Genomic DNA, 17,476 nt, shown 5'->3' with positions numbered 1-17,476 from the left:
AATGAACCATAATCTTATATACTTGGGAAAGTGGCAGAATGGAAAGTGATTTGTTTTTCTAGTGTGAGCTATGGCACTCAGCTCAAAATTCAACATTTGGAACTTATCTAACCTTATGAATGAAGTAAAGAACTGGAAAGCTGAAGATTTTTCACAGTTCAAAGTTAAGGGTTTAATAATTCTGAATCACTCCAAGCTACAGAACAAGTCCAGAGCTCTAATCTCATCCAAACATTAATAAAATTGTGAAGTGTTTCATTAAATTGAAATTGCTAAGCAGAGTGTAGAGAAATTTTAAAATAATGAAATGTTTGCTATTACAATGGCCCTGCTATACTGGTTAATGGATCATTCGATCTCCCAATATTACAGCTTGGCTCCAGACTAAGGTTTACATTCAATTCACCAGCCAAGGTTTTTTTAAACCTAAAACTCCACCAAAAAAACCATGGATCGAAAAACATTATGTTGAAAGCTACTAAAGTCACGTGTTTGGGGGGGGGGGACCCCCAAACAAACCAAGTTCTTTTCCTGTTGCCCACCAATAAACTGTTTTCATAGTTTAACTTACTGGTGAACCCAACTCTGTTAACTGAAGAGTGCCCGAGAACACTCTGATGTAGTAAAGGAATTCACTGCTATGGTTGTGCTTCAATACAAAGATTCAAACAGTTCCTTTTATTTCTTTATTTATTGGGGGAAACGTCAAGCTTAACAGTCACTTCAAGGTAGTACATCCAGAAAAAAGTAATTGCCCACAGGTAAATTGTTAATTTTATTTATTTGCATTTATATCTCACCTCTGCTTCCCAGGAGTCCAGGGTGCTACAGTCTCTGGTCAATCAGGTTTTGCAGCTGTGCAATACTCCCCCCTCTGCTACAAAATCTTCAGATTCTGTGCACCATAATCATCACACAAGCTGGGATGTGGGGAGGGGAAGAGCTGCATGCACTATTGTATTAGGTAAAAAGGTAAAGGTAAAGGACCCCTGGATGGTTAAGTCTAGTCAAAGGCGACTCTGGGGTTGTGGTGCTCATCTCACTTTCTGGCCGAGGGAGTCGGCGTTTGTCCATAGACAGCTTTCCGGGTCATGTGGCCAGCATGACTAAACTGCTTACGGTGCAGTGGGACACAGTGACAAGTGCCAGAGCCCATGGATACGCCGTTTACCTACCCGCCATAGCAGTACCTATTTATCTACTTGCACTGGCATGCTTTTGAACTGCTAGGTTGGCAGGAGCTGGGACAGAGCAATGGGAGCTCACCTCGTCGTGGGGATTCAAACTGCCAACCTTCTGAATGGCAAGCCCAAGAGGCTCAGTAGTTTAGACCACAGCGCCACCCGCATCCCTACTATTGTATTAGCTCTACCCTACCACCACAGTTGTTCTCACTACCTTCCAAATGTTTTGTGTGTGTCTGTGACAGTGTGAAGATGGCAGCCTCCTCATCTTGGGTCAGCTCCTGTCAAATCAGGGTTCTAACACGCATGGTGAGCCTAGACAAATAAACTGAATCAAGTGGGGTGCAGAGAGCTAGCACACTTCTCGCTGCACCCCCTGCCCCAAGGTGATTTCATTAACTTAGAATGCCTGAATGGAAAGCCTTTTATGATTGGGGCTTCCAGTCATGGAAAAGCTTGCAAACAAGTGTGTTGAAGCAAACACACAAGTGTGCTTCAGACCTTGCCAGTAAACACGACTATCACACGCAATAGCTTTATTTTCATGCCACTTTCATGGCTTATCTGTCTAGTGAATCAAGTGAAGGATTTAATATTGTTCCCTTCAAACCATGTTCTATTGCACTTTTGTTAAAACAGATTCAAATATTTATTGTACAAAACTATGCTTGTTAACACAACAATCTTGCAAGGCTGGTCGTCATTATTCTATCTGGCAAGGTGGAAAGCAATGAGAAAATATGTGGGCCAAGATCGCACAGGGGAAGTCTATGATACTGGATCTGACCTGTACGTTTTATCCTTTTCATCCCATACCACCCTTTTGAATTATATACCCAACACAAGGAATCTAACAAAGGGACAATATGAATGGACTCTCTGGTCCTTCCTATGGCAAAATGAATGGTATTGAATGAACTGGAAGATATGGACAAACTTGCTACACATGAACAAATTGCACACAAACACGGACTTGCCATGGACAAATTTAACAATATTTGGAATTCATTTTTATAAATACCATATTAGGTTAAGGTCTGGTTAGCCACAGTAATGATTTCCCCTCTTTTTGGGGTAATGTACACAATATCTTTTTTCTGTTTTGTTTTCTTCATGGGTACTATTTCTTGTTTCTTCTTCTTTTTGTGCCTTTTCTTACCCTGTGCACTTGTAATTTTGTACTTTTTGTTTTTCAATAAATAATATAATATAAAATAAAAACCATGGTGAAGTGTTTAGTCAATACCTGGGCCCATGCAACTGCCTGTTAATAAAAGCAAGGGTTATTTATTTGCACAGCATTTTAAATCTTAAATAGAAGGGTTTAAACAACCAGTATTATATTAGCACACATAATGAAAGAAGGAACATAAGTTCCAAATAAACATGTGACCTCAAAATGAAAGAATATTATATTCTGTCTTCTTTTCTTACTCATCACCTCTCAAAAAATTCTGAGTTATAGTGGTTAAGGCAAGCCTAGTATATATTTTTTGTGCACAGGGGACTGCCATAAGACCAAAATTCCACCTTCTTTGCCCACTATTGATCCTGGATATTGAGAAACTGTTGAGATGGCAAGGCAGTGGAGCTTGGTTTGGGCGAAAGCAATGCCCCTTGCACTACAATTATGTTCATACGATTTGTGAGACTTCATAGGTACACAGAAAACCATTGTGTTCCTTTCTGTGGGTGCTAGGGCTGCTTGGCCCCATGCCATTAGCAAGCTGTACATGCACTGGTATAGTTACGCCACTGCTCTGTGCACCTCTGAGCCACCAGGGCTCATACTAACTGGCTGGCCCTAAGCAGAATCAGTGCCAAGTGGATCTGAGCAGAATGACTCATTCTTAGGTTCTTCCTCACCTACAAGCGTTCCAACCATTTATGGTTCTGTCTCTCTTGTGGATACAGCACGAGTTATCATGTTGTTCTCAGCCTGTAAAATGAAAATTATAATGGCATCCCCACATATATAGGGTTGCTGGGATGGCAAAACTCGTACAAATTGTAAGTTGCTTTTAAAGTGTTTCCCTCTTGTTGCGATTTCTGATGCTCACTCTTGCTTTCTCTTCTGCTACATTCCCTTGCCACCATCCCAGCCTCCCTTCATTGCGTGGCTTTTTCAGCCCTTTGCCTCCTGCCTGGATTCTCCCCCCCCCCACCCGCACCCTCTCCTCCTTCCCCGGACCCTTTTCCTTTCCTTCTCTCTCTTTCCTTCTGCCAGGATCCATCTTCCTCTTCCATTCTCTGCCTTTCTCTGCTTTCCAGACTCCTCCCTCCCTCTGAGAGCTTCCATGGAGCTTTGGAAAAGCAATGCCAGGGTTGCGGAAGAGCCCTTACACTGCCTTCTCAAAATCAGGCAGGCTTTGGGAAGGTGGCAGGGTCCACCCACTCTTAAAAAAAAAAGCGAAAAAGAAACCCTCAACAACTCTGTCCGGATTTTCACTTTTATATAAATATGGCAACCCTACACAATTCTATATTTATGGGATTAAATCCTCCTCTCCTGTCCACTGAGATGGACAGGAGGGACCCAGGTGGCACTGTGGTTAAACCACTGAGCCTAGGGCTTGCTGATCAGAAGGTCGGCGGTTTGAATCCCTGTGACGGGGTGAGCTCCCGTTGCTCGGTCCCAGCTCCTGCCAACCTAGCAGTTCGAAAGCACATCAAAATGCAAGTAGATAAATAGGAACCGCTACAGCGGGAAGGTAAACGGCATTTCCATGTGCTGCTCTGGTTTGCCAGCAGCAGCTTTGTCATGCTGGCCACATGACCTGGAAGCTATACGCCGGCTCCCTCGGCCAATAATGCGAGATGAGCGCGCAACCCCAGAGTCGGTCACGACTGGACCTAATGGTGAGGGGTCCCTTTACCTTTTTACCTGTCCACTGAAATCTTATCAGTGGAAAGGTGACCCTTTTAAGGATGAGATTTGGTGGCAATGAAAGCGCAAATGCCCAGTAAATCCAATTTAAATGACAGGTACAAGAGTTGTAAAGTTCAGGGTACCCTGTTGTGTCAAGTTTCTAAAACAAAGTGTTGGCTCAGTAACATGCAGGCACTAAACCATCCATCTTGCTATCCCTTGCCTAGCACCTCTGGGTATGTTGCCTGTCAGAGCAAAACCACATATTATTCAAGGACGATTGCAATGCGTTCTACATGGGGCTACCTTAAAGAAGGTAACTTAGAAACTACAATTCATCCAGAATGCAGCTGCTAGACTGATGACTGGGAGTGGCCGCCAGGACCACATAACACTGGTCCTAAAAGATCTACATTGGCTTCCTGTATGTTTCCAAGCACAATTCAAAATGTTGGTGTTGGGTTTTCCCCCCGGAAGCTGCCCAGAGTGGCTGGGGCGACCCACTCAGAAGAGCGGGGTATTTAAAACCAACCAACCAACCAATATTATTATTTCTGATTCTAAATCTCTTGCTAACAGTTAGAGCAACAGTGGCTTGTCACTGGAAGTCGATTACCATACCAATGTGTGCATAAGGGACTCTGGGACAAACATCACCATGGAGAAAAAACGTGCACATCAAATTTATTATGAAAAAGGTGAAACAAATCAGATCCTACTGGATTAACTAGGACAACTCTGCTAGAGTAATTGATCAGCTGCCATTCGGCTCCTTCTCTCCCTCAACTGCATCCATCCTCACCTCTCTGAACCATTTGCAATCAAGCTGGTCATTCCTACACAATTGAAAGGATTGATGCCACAGTTTCCAAGTTTCTCTCTTTTGTCTCCATTACTTTTTCCTTTGGGGTCTTCACTTTTAGACTGAAAACCAGAGGGCAGGGACAGTCTTGTTCTTAATCTGTTCACAGTGCTTAGTAATTATAGGCAAGTGAGAAATAACAACTCCTTATCACAGATCACTAATTTACTATTGGAATGAACTCATCTTACAACTTACTGAAATATTCACAAAAGACTGTCCAAGAACTCCTGCTAACCGTATGACAACTTTCACCCCATTCTTCTGTCCTCCCTTTTGCTTTCCAGTATGTTGATTCCCTCAAACCTGATAGAATTAGATTTTGTATACTGATCTGAAAACTGTCTATAAGTAAAAAAAAAAAGGGGGGGGGGAAGAATAGCTATGTGGTATTTTAAAACACTAACACATTTCTGACATAAAATTTCATAGGTAAAAGCTACTTCAGCAGATGCAGGGGCAATGTCCTAGAGAGAGAGAGAAAAGGTATCCCCAAAGACATCTCAAGTAATAAACACCTTTACTTTAAGTCTTTCAGACTTTGGTATCTATAAGGACTTCATTTGTTTTTAAAATTAACATTAATTTGTGTTTGAAAAACAGTTCTGTTAATATCCTGTTACACTAGTGGGGATCATTGTACTGGCTTTCACTTGCACAATGGTTTCACGGAATACAGCCCTAAGTGCCATAGAAGGGATCTGATTTTCTGTTTCCTTGGTCTATTCCCAATGCTCAGCCCACGGTACCATCTGTGGCAACAGTTCCTAAGCCCTACTTAGCCAAGCGACCAGTTTGCTATAGATTTAAGTATGCCATCTAATCTAGGTCAAACACTGAAGCTCTATTGCAGAAAGCAAAATACAGATGTGCCACACTTCATTTGATCAAGGACAGCAGCGGCACGTCCGAAACTACTGAGTAATCAAGCGGTTCATATGCATACAAAAAACCTTCACACATTTTGACTATTGCCACTACTTTCAGCAAAGCATGACTTAAATGCCTGAAGACTTGGACCTATGTTATATTGAATATGCTTGAAAATTAGTGTGGAAAATGGATGTAGAAAGGAGGTAAAAAAAAGTGATACGTTATTTAAAGAGTACTGCATACATGTGCCTCCATGCACATATGTAGATTTTGGAGGGGGGGAAAAACCTACTTCCAGTAGCAAGCTTCCTGTGCAATGCCAGATAACACTCAATAGGTTCCTGTGGCTGAGGCAGGAAGTCAACATGTACTCAACAAGCCTTAAAATCAATATTGGCGACCAAAGAGATGCTTTTTGGACACTCTGGAACACTCAGTTTCATGACACATGCAGCTTCACCCCACCCCTGTTTCCTTGGGAGAAACTCTTGCTCTGCTCAATGGGGCTTGCTCCTAAGTTAAGTGGGGACAAAGCTGCAGCCTAAAAAATATCGCTGCAAACTGAGAATGGCAATAGCTAACCTTGTGAGAGGAGGAACCGCGCGGAGAGATCCACCAATGTAGCAACCTTCAGGATTCCTGAAGTTTATGGCAACAGCAGGATCAGCACGATGGGCAAAACTGCACATAAGTTGCATGCCGGTTCCGGCACATTACACTGTTCCTGCTTCACAGTCTCCTGCTCCCTGCTGCCACAAAGTGGTAGCTGCAGGAACTTCAGGCATGCCTCAGCATGCGCCCAGGCTGGGCAGAGATGCTATCAGTAGACTACAACATACCAAACTTGAAATAACTTTAAAGATCCTTGAGTGCTCATATTTTTAAACAAAACTCAATTCTAAGTAGGCACAGATAATTTGCTTGTTAAATATATGCTTTGATGAATAGCCATCTTTTTTTAAAAAAAATACTGAAAATAACACCCATTACACATTTTATACTTAAACACGTTTATACCAGTTTTCATCATCTTAGGGAGTGGGTCAGGTCAAGCTTCCGTTAAAAGTGCTATTCTCACACATTTTCTTACACAATGGCATTCTGGTATCATACACAAGTGACCAGATTTTATATAATGGATTTGTAAAAAACAACAGCAAAGTTGTTTTCCGTAACTATTCAAAAATGTATGAAAAATGAAGGTGGATGATAACAAAAACAACAATTCAGAGAGATTAGCACTGATAGAAGATGCTATAATTATATGGGTTATTTGAAAAGCATTCTAAGAATTATATACAATGGATCCACTGAAGGAAAAAGCTTTAAGTACTGATATATATATATATTATTTAAAAATATATTCATATCTGTTTCTTCTACAGTTTCAGAGGCTTAAAAATTCCTACCTGTTGGAGGAAGACAGTCTTTCCAATCAAAATAACCTGCATAAATGCCAGGTTCCAATGAGCCTACTATCGGATCAGCCTTTAGTTCAATGTACATTTCAAACAATCGTTGATCAAGTTCTTTTAGAGAGTCCATGCTAACCTGAAACAAAAAGGCACAAATATGGTTATTTACAATACAGTATTATTGTGTGTAAATCTCCCCTCATTTACTAAAAAAGCCAGGCATCTAACTCTTTTAGAACGTTACACAATGTATATTATGGAAGTCAATATTTCTGTTTAAAAAAAATGAACAAAGAGCCAAGGAGCTTCTTCATAAGAAGCTGGCAGATTCCTCAAAGTCAGATGGATGGTATATTTTGCCAGCCAGAATAGTATATATTCCTTAATCATTCACCTGGACTGAGATGTTGTCCTGCCTCCTAGGATATGCAGAAAAGCTTCTACCGATTGATAGTACATGTGAGCAGAGGGGAGCAAAAGGAAGGGCTGTAGGTATGTTTTGCTACTTGGCTGCATGTTGGGGGCAACTTCTACTCACACGATGGGCAAATGTCAAGGTTGAAGAAAAGGAATGGTTGAATCTAATTTACAAAAATATAGCCACCATAAATACAGCTGTTTAGAGCAGCGTTTCTCAACCGCTGGCTGGTGTGCTGCGACGTGCGGCGACGAGAAGGGTGATTTGCATTGTCACATGCCTGGCGGCCGCCAATACACAGCGCTGACCCGCCGGAAAGCAATATTTGGCAAGTGTTTCTTACAGTCATAATTATAATATAGGGTGGCACAGAGTTAAATTTTTTAACTTTTTTAATGGTGGTGTGCCTCATGATTTTTTTCACGGAACAAGTGTGCTGTGGCCCAAAAAAGGTTGAGAAACACTGGTTTAGAGACACCTTTGTTGTGTCCTGGAAAATGGTAATAGTAACAGGCTTACTATGAAAAGCATGCACACTTCTGTGAAAGAAACTAACTATATTGGCCTAATAAGTCAAAATATTACAGATTAAAAAGTAAGTTATCAATTTACAAAAATTCAGGACAATGAGACATCATCTCCCACCCAATTTTGACATTTCTCTTCTTTGTTAAGCAGCAAAACCCCAGCACTTGCCTGCGGAGTTTACCTTTAATATTTTTTAAAAAATGTTTTATATACCTTTGAATTTTTTTAATGCCACAAAATACTATTACAACTATATACCACTGACTAAAATTGTTCATAGAAAATTGATAAACAAATGAACATGAATGCAGACACCTTCCCTATCATGAGCTCAAAAAGCTGAGAAAAAAGGGGGGAGCCAGGAAAGGAAATTAAAGAGGTTTATCCAATTTGTGGGGCGCAGGTGGCGCTGTGGGTTAAACCACAGAGCCTAGGGCTTCCTGATCAGAAGGTCGGCAGTTCGAATCCCCGCAACGGGGTGAGCTCCTTCCTCCTGGGCTGTGTTCAGAAAGTGGTGGTGGGAAATGAGTGTTCAGACCCCTGAGCTCTCACTTGTGGGGTGCCTCAGGGTTCTGTCCTCTCCCCCATGCTTTTTAACATCTACATGCAGCCACTGGGAGAGATCATCAGGGGGTTTGGGCTGGGTGTTCATCAGTATGGGGATGATACCCAGCTCTACCTCTCTTTCAAATCAGAACCAGTGAAGGCGGTGACGGTCCTGTGTGAGTGCCTGGAGGCGGCTGGAGGATGGATGGTGGCTAACAGATTGAGGTTGAACCCTGACAAGACAGAAGTACTGTTTGTGGTGGAGAGGAGGCGGGCAGATGTGGAGGGCTCCCTGGTCCTGAGTAATTGTGCCCCTGAAGGACCAGGTGTTCAGCCTAGGAGTCATTTTGGACTCACAGTTGTCCATGGAGGCTCAGGTCAATTCTGTGTCCAGGGCAGCTGTCTATCAGCTCCATCTGGTACGCAGGCTGAGACCCTACCTGCCCGCGGACAGTCTCGCCAGAGTGGTGCATGCTCTAGTTATCTCCCGCTTGGACTACTACAATGCACTCAACTAATGCAGAATGCGGCAGCTAGACTGGTGACTGGGAGCGGTCACCAAGACCACATAACACCGGTCTTGAAAGATCTACATTGGTTCCCAGTACGTTTCCGAGAACAATTCAAAGTGTTGGTGCTGACCTTTAAAGCCCTAAATGGCCTAGGTCCGGTATACCTGAAGGAGTGTCTCCACCCCCATCGTTCTGCCTGGACACTGAGGTCCAGTACCGAGGGCCTTCTGGCGGTTCCTATGTTGTGAGAAGCCAAGTTGCAGGGAACCAGGCAGAGGGCCTTCTCAGCCCTGTTTAGGGAGGCTTTTAATGTTTAATCAATTATTCTATTTTATTTTTCTGTTGGAAGCCGCCTAGAGTGGCTGGGGAAACCCAGCCAGATGGGTGGGGTATAAATAATAAATTATTATTATTATTATTACTCCCGTTGCTTGGTCCCTGTTCCTGCCAACCTAGCAGTTCGATAGCACGTCAGAGTGCAAGTAGATAAATAGGTACCGCTACAGCGGGAAGGTAAACGGCGTTTCTGTGCACTGCTCTGGTTTGCCAGAAACAGCTTAGTCATGCTGGCCACATGACCCAGAAGCTGTACACCGGCTCCCTTGGCCAATAACGCCAGATGAGTGCCACAACCCCAGAGTCGGTCACGACTGGACCTAATGGTCAGGGGTCCCTTTACCTTTATCCAATTTGTAACAAAAAAACAAGTATTATCCTTCTCAAAGCATCCACTTAACATACATTTCCAGCAGGTTCAGAACAAGCAAAAGAACATGTCATAATCCAGTCCATAGGCTAGGCTTCTCTGACCCCATTTTTTTCTATTGCATAGCCTGATCTGTTGCTTATCAACAGATGGACCTCAATAGTTGGACCTCAATAGGTTGGTAGGCTTCGCATCCTAAGTCCAACCTGCCTCTGCAGTAGGGTTGCTAGTTTAAGTCTCCAGGCTGGCTGCTGTCCAGCTGCCATCCACAGAAACAACACAGATTTTCCTGACCAGCTTCTCTGTCTTTTTATCAGTCCTGCAGTTTCAGATGGGTTTACAACAGAGCATTTGGTGCTCTGATCTTGGCTTCATTCTGCAGGGATGTGGCTAGAGACTCTGGTTTATGTGCATTTGCTTGAAACTCATCTAACTTTACCTTTTCACACATCATGCAATATATTTAAGGAATTAATTGCTACAATGATGCAGCACTAGTCATTGATTTATTTATTTTTACAAAGAATTGGACAAATTTGCAGATAGCAAATCTTATAAGAACTTCCAGCTATAACTGAGGACAATGTAGTCTCCAAGTGCAGAAGATGTACAGTATACTTCTGATTACCAGAAGCTGAGGCCACACAGTAAATGGCTGTGTTCAGCATACACTACGTATGAGTTTCCAAAGGTATTGTGACTGCTGTGACTGAATGCCAGACTAGATTAAATTTTGTTCTGATTTAGCAAGGCAGTTCTTATGTCAATCTACATATTTCTTTATAAATGTGGAATATGCCGAACTATGGATGTAGTGCATTTATTCTACTTTTTTTAAAAAATTTTTTTTCTAAAGTATCTAAATATCTAAAGAAAAATAATTTTAAAAAATATCTAAAGTTGTAAGTCCCAGATATGAAATCTGACTGAGTGCTTCAAAAAACAAATTGGTAACAATGTAAGTTAAAAACCACGATAAAACCAAATTCTCTAGATTAAAAATAAATAAATAGAGTTTAGAAACAAGATGTAGAAACTATAGCATATGTGCTTCTGAGCAATTGCAGATTAAATTTCTATTCAGTGGTGCTAATCTTATCTATAATTTATTTTGGAAGCCTACTGAAAACTGAGACTGAAAGAATTGAGATCAGATACTTACTTGAGTGATTTTTTCAGCTCCTTGGAAGCCATGTTTCTCAAAGTGTTCAGCTAGGTTTAGGAAAGTGTGACGTTCCAGATAGCAGCAGTTGCTAAGCACAATTAGAAGTCTCCGCTCCTAAATCAAGGAAGATTTCAACAAGAAAAATGAATTAATGGTACAAGAGAGGCACACAGGTAAACAATTTTGCTAAGAAGAAAGCAATTGTTGTTTAAGACAGAAATCAGGCTAAGGTTACAAATTATGACCATGGGGCAATACTGAGACTTTAAAATAGAATTGTCTGAAAGACAAGCGTAACCTTAACATGGGCACAAAACACAGATGAACTGGCAACCTATTTGCATAGGTTGCGGCATAACCAGCAAGTCTGTAGCATTATCCCCAACCATGAGATTCTTGCTGCAACACTGCCTACCTGTCCTCACTTGAGTGGGCAGTGGAGTTTCTGTACCATTGCTATTTGGCTACCACTTCCATAAGGTAGAGGCCATTTTTAAATCCTCAAAATGTACTGCTAATCTCTCTTTGCCGTAACTGAAGCTGTTTACCAGAGGTCTAAAGAGGGGAGTTCGGAACATAAATAGAATTTTCGATAGGGTTTTCATGTTAATTGCAACTAATCTGTCCATAATAGCAAGATTTAGCTTCCACCCGGACAAAGCCTTATTTATTTGATCCCACACAAGGCCATACTTAATGATGGAAAAAATATATATTTAGATTTTAGTTCTATGTATGCCCAAATACCTGACTGAGACATAATGCACCTGAAAATTTAATAACATGGAGAACTCATTTTGGATCTTGGGAGCGATATGAAAGAACATAGGATTCTGATTTTTAAAAATAAAAACCCACCTTCAGGCCAGTCACCAACTCAGACACAACACCAACTTTTAAGTATCTGAATGAAGGGCTCAGAAATGATAAGAGCTTTACCACTCACATGGATTCCTAGTAAGTATCCCTTTGCTTTAATTTTAACAACTTTGTTTTCGGGATTGTGATGCAGCTTTTTGTCACACCAGCATAATGTACGCTGACGCATATCATTTGGATTACTCTGCCTGTATCTGTACGTAAAGGTAAGTCACACTTACCAAAGACAAACTGGAGTCTTCATGGATACTTCCAAATAAATCTGAAGATGAAACATCAGCTGAAAGACTGAAAGATTTTGTAAGAAGTTACTGGTGAAGTACTTGTTCTAAACACTTAGAATGTATCTCTACATTACTAACTCAAATTGGGTTTATGCCACTTAAACCCAAAGAAAAACAGGTTGCCTTTTGTAACTGCAGTTGTTGCAAGTGGTCATCTGTGAAGTCAGATTTTATTTACTGGTATGCAGTATGGGATCTATGCCCATGCAAAGCACTGTTAAAGAACTTTTAAGAGCTTGGTGATAAAAGGTTTTGGCAGGAAGCCTGCTCCCACAGGGCACGGGTTCTCACCTTCCCTTTCAGTTTTTTCTTTTTCACTGTCATAGAGGCAGCATCTTTAGGAATCTTCAGTTCCATCTCTTTCAATGGGTGGGGAGTGAGCTAGGCCTTATTTCAAATATAAGGACATAGCCCCTATATGAGACTGCACAGATCCCACAAAGAAGACATGCACTTAGACCTTATGAAGCATGGCTGGAAGACAATGGGACCTCTGGAGTTAATGGCTCATGAACAATCTCAGCCTGTCACGGATTGGAAACTTGTCCAGATGTCAGATTTTAATTGCCATTTTCTCCAGCTGGCATAGCCAACAGCCACAAATGATGGAAGTTGTCATTCAATAACAATCCGGAGGACTAAAGGTTTGCCATCTCTGGCCTAAGCCATCATTTTAAAGCCTTTTTTTCCAGAAACATAATATCTAAATAAAAAAACCCATAGAAACAACTCCAAAAACAAGAACCAGAACACTGGGAGAATACCAATAAACTAAGACTAGCTAAAGATGCTGCTGAATAGATATGCTTTAGTGTTGGCGGTTGAAAGACAATGAGGGAATGAGCAGGAACTCTGCCTCAGATTATTTCCCTTAATGAGAGGCATGGTACCCCTCTCCATGGGGAAATGGTATTCTACTCTTTGCATGCACATCAACCATTAATGCAACCAGAAACCACTTGTTGAACTTTGGAAGAAGTAGCATGCGGATTATTGCAAAAAAGAGCACCACCAGATTATTTTACTTACTGTGTAGTATCTACATCACTATCAGGCTTGGTACTTAGCTGTTCCAGGCAGTCAATGAATACCTGTGAAGGATGAACGGAGGGGGAAATCACTATTTAACACCACTACTTTGACTATTAGGAATATCATTAGCCAATGGTAAACTCTCAAACCACATACTCATAGCATTCCCCCCCTTCACTCTCACAACCTGCAATTTAACCAAATTTTAATGGCCTGTGTCATTACAGTTTTTGTATTTTATTACTCAGACCTCTCCACTTGAGAGCCGAAATTAAATTAATACAGACAGAAGGTATGAACTATGACAACAAACCCAAGTGCATGCCTGTACCAATGGTTGCAGTTCTTTATGTTTCAGTTGTGCCTGTTGCTAAAAAGCAGGAACTGCACACATTATGAGGAAAACATACCTCAGCTCTGTCTTTTGTTCATAAGGCAAATGCAGAGGGAGGATGGACTTGCAGGAAGAAATCGGTGGAATAAGTTGTTTAGTCCTTATGCAGGCTTTAAATAGCACTGTTCCTGGTTGCACAAAGCAGTTGTGTATTTGAAATGTGAACTCCTCCCTCTCTCAGTTCAGACCCCTCTGCTCAGCTACATGGCTTGGTCATTTGCAGCCAGGCCTCCCTTCTACTCATGATCTCCAGTTGTATATGGAAGAGGCAGGGTGCATGCAACTGTGAGTCAGGACTAGCTCTAAGGGAGCTTCACACAACACAAACTCATATTTGAGAGGGAAGAGTTCACATTCTGAGCTACCTACTCTTGAACCCTCACCCACCCCTAACTGAATTAGACTAAATGCTAACTGTATGAAAAGCGAATGCTCTCCTCGATTTCTCAAGTATGTAGAATTCAACAGACACACATTTACTGCTTGGAGAACTGCCTTAACCCACACGTTTATATTACCTGCATAATATCAATGCTCAGTCGGCACACCTCTTCCTGTATTTTTGGATGCTGAAAAACCTAAAGAAACAGAAAATGGTAACTGAAAAAAGCAAGCAGGAAAAAAACCAAACCTTTTAAATGAATAAGACAAAAAAATGAGGACAGCATATTATGGTGATAGAGTAGAACAGTAAAATCTTAAGGCCAGACTTAGAACTTCCTCTTGGCTCCATCTCATGGCATTCCTGGTTATGTTAGAACAGGCACCCCCAAACTGCGGCCCTCCAGATGTTTTGGCCTACAACTCCCATGATCCCTAGCTAACAGGACCAGTGGTCAGGAAAGACGGAAATTGTAGTCCAAAACATCTGGAGGGCCGAAGTTTGGGGGGTGCCTGTGTTAGAATGAAGAAAATGCACAGGCAGGGTGGAGTTATATGGGAAGAGCAATGCTAATGTCATTTTCCCAGCATTACCGTTGTTTGTGTGATGCAGTGGCACTACAAATAGTATTGGAATAACCTCTTTACATTATTAGGAATTCCTTATAATCCCTTCCATTTATCCTGAGGAGTGTGTAAGGAACAGATTATTGTGCTATATATGTAAGAGGTTGAGAGGATTTCAGTGTCCATCATGCTATTCATACCCTGGAATTTCCCCAAACACGACCTGACATGACTTACGCTGGTCTCTCCAGGTTTGCAGTCCAGGACACCTTTAAGCGACTGCACAGAATGCACAACACACTGCTCAAACTGGGATGGCTAAAAGGTAGAGAATAAACAAGAAATTACTTCTGAAACCTAGAAATCATGACTGCAGTGGAATAGCCCTGGTTTCCAATCAACCATCTATTTATGTCCAGTCAGACCATACTGGGATTTATATGCTCATTATACTGTGTAACAGCTACAGTGCCATGTTAATTGGAAGTTAATGTTGCTGACCATTTGCAATCTCATTAATAAAAATACCTTACCTATCCAGTTAACAATACAGGGCTCTCCTCTCCCCTTAATGAATCGCAGCCTGAGAAACAGTAACACAGCAAGCTTCAAGACTGAGTGGGAACTTGATTCTAGTCTGACATGCCAGTATATTTAACTAGCTCTCCATATATTGATATATGTAAAAATTCGAATAAATGTAATTGCATTTGCCAACACTGATCCTGGCCTATCAGGACAAGATTTCTAGGGCATGTATCAGAGTTTTCACTGATATGAGGGGATAGAAAAGGGTGGGATTTTCACAGAAGAGCAAGAAGAAATGAGGCTACTTTTCACCAGCAACTCATGCATTGGGTTAAGCTACTATATCATCATAACTCACCCATTGAAGTAGATTAGGCTGAAACAAAGACTAGGCCCAAGAACCGCCACCCCCTCCAGCCAGTTTTATGCTGAGCAGGGAGTTGGACGTGGCTACAGAAACCACCATTCAATAAAGACATAGCAGCATACCCACCAAACTGGTTAGGCCTTCATTGTCCACCACCCAGTCTTCTTTTTCAGCTAATCTCTTTACATCTGCAAAAGGAGACAAGTTTTTAGATGGTTATTTTTCTGTAAAAAATAAAAATGACGGAAGCCCTCTGTCTATCACTGTAGTGATTTGTCATCCAAATACATTGCCGCTGGTACCTTAAAAAGATGGCAGCAGTTTTATTATGCGTCAAACATGCTTACAGCAAGGCAGGTCAGCTAATTATAGGCATATAACAGGTTGGATATAATCCATGCTGTGTCACAGAGATTATGCGTGAAAAAGTTGTTTTATGATATAACACTAATGCGGCATATTGAAGCCACATGAGTGAAAATCACTGTTGTGAAGACCAGTACTTGTAATCCTTTGCTGAATTGTCATTTCTACTTTTAATATGATGACACAGCCGTACACCCAGTTTGCTAAAACACTTGAAAATAAGAGCATTAATGGTATGCTAGGGACCCAGATGGCGCTGTGGGTTAAACAACACAGTCTAGGGCTTGCTGATCAGAAGGTCGGCGGTTCGAATCCCTGCAACGGGGTGAGCTCCCGTTGCTCGGTCCCAGCTCCTGCCGACCTAGCAGTTCGAAAGCACATCAAAGTGCAAGTAGATAAACAGGTACCGCGTTTCTGTGTGCTGCTCTGGTTCGCCAGAAGCAGCTTTGTCATGCTGGCCACATGACCCAGAAGCTGTCTGCGGACAAACGCCGGCTCCCTCGGCCTATAGAGCGAGATGAGCGCCGCAACCCCAGAGTCGGACACGACTGGACCTGATGGTCAGGGGCCCCTTTACCTTTAATGGTATGCTTGACATATATGAAGGTAAAAATCACAAAGAGGATAACATCATTTAGGGGGGAAATCCAATCAGAAGGACACTCGTGTTGAAATACACCCAACAAGACAGATAAATAAAGTGTGTTTTACTACCTTCAGCTGTATGCTGTAATGTGATCATTATACAGCGAACTCTGAGATCCAAAATAAGATCCTGGATGATCTGAAGCATGTCATTTGGTATTTCAAGTGCAGCAAGAGATTCATAACTAAGCCTGGAAAACGTGGAAAATAATGTGAAGTTATAGTTTTTGATGTAGTTCAGATGCTAAGGGGAGTCATAATTTCTTGAGACGCCCTAAGATTTGAAGAGAAGTAGCCTTAAAAAACAAAAACAAAATCACAGCACCCCCCTCTTTTCTATGAGAGTCACTATGCTATCATTATTCATCTGTACTGGGTAATTAATTCCATTCTCAAACTCAATATACTCTGCACTGCCTGGGAAGTTACCAACTGCTGGCAAAGGAGGCCACTTCTATCTCGGACAGTGTGTGATCCAGCTGCTAAGCTCCTCTTCCTTGCTTCAGAAGAGCTCAGTAAGTGCTGTTGCCTGGGAGCGGCCATATGTGAGCAATGGAAGATTTGCCTCCATCACAGAGCTGTGCAACTTCTAGCTGCTCGACTCCTTTCCTTTGCATTAGAGGCCCTCAGTGGGAGCAGTTACCTCGATGACACCAGGGAAGAACAAGGATCATTCAGGAAATGCTGTCTGAATAATCCTGGGACTCAGCTATACAGCTGCAAATAGGAAGCTTTAAGTGTGTTGTAAAGTGCAACATACAAATGTGATATTAGATGGCGATACGGAGCTATGCAAAATTCAACGTATTTTTCAAAACGCTTTTTTAAAAAAGCATTTTCACAGTGTTTTTTATATGTGTGTAGATTCCACCTGGTTTCATATAGACATAACAATTTCCATTCCTGTTTGGGTAGAATCACTTGAAGAACTTTTAAGAGCTCTTTTGAGAGTGTT

The 17,476-nt window shown here is 41.7% G+C and overlaps 1 protein-coding gene across 2 annotated transcripts in view; it reads right to left on the bottom strand.

Annotated features, from left to right (window-relative positions):
- The window catches only part of EXOC2 (exocyst complex component 2), an 85,421-nt gene that overhangs the window by 16,323 nt on the left and 51,622 nt on the right, over positions 1–17,476 (bottom strand). For both annotated transcript variants that reach the window (XM_035126366.3, XM_035126367.3), the window contains exons 16-23: positions 16,591–16,712; positions 15,637–15,698; positions 14,853–14,933; positions 14,186–14,245; positions 13,271–13,332; positions 12,179–12,245; positions 11,076–11,192; positions 7,198–7,339 (exon numbers count right to left, since the gene is read on the bottom strand). In XM_035126366.3, the coding sequence (XP_034982257.2) occupies positions 7,198–7,339; positions 11,076–11,192; positions 12,179–12,245; positions 13,271–13,332; positions 14,186–14,245; positions 14,853–14,933; positions 15,637–15,698; positions 16,591–16,712 (713 nt within the window). The remainder of the gene's footprint in view (positions 1–7,197; positions 7,340–11,075; positions 11,193–12,178; positions 12,246–13,270; positions 13,333–14,185; positions 14,246–14,852; positions 14,934–15,636; positions 15,699–16,590; positions 16,713–17,476) is intronic.

The sequence above is a fragment of the Zootoca vivipara genome, chromosome 8, assembly GCF_965207765.1.
Source record: "Zootoca vivipara chromosome 8, rZooViv2.hap1.1, whole genome shotgun sequence".
Taxonomy (NCBI): domain Eukaryota; kingdom Metazoa; phylum Chordata; class Lepidosauria; order Squamata; family Lacertidae; genus Zootoca; species Zootoca vivipara.
The sequence above is the reverse complement of the archived record's forward strand: the minus strand, read 5'-3'. Positions and strand labels throughout refer to the sequence as shown.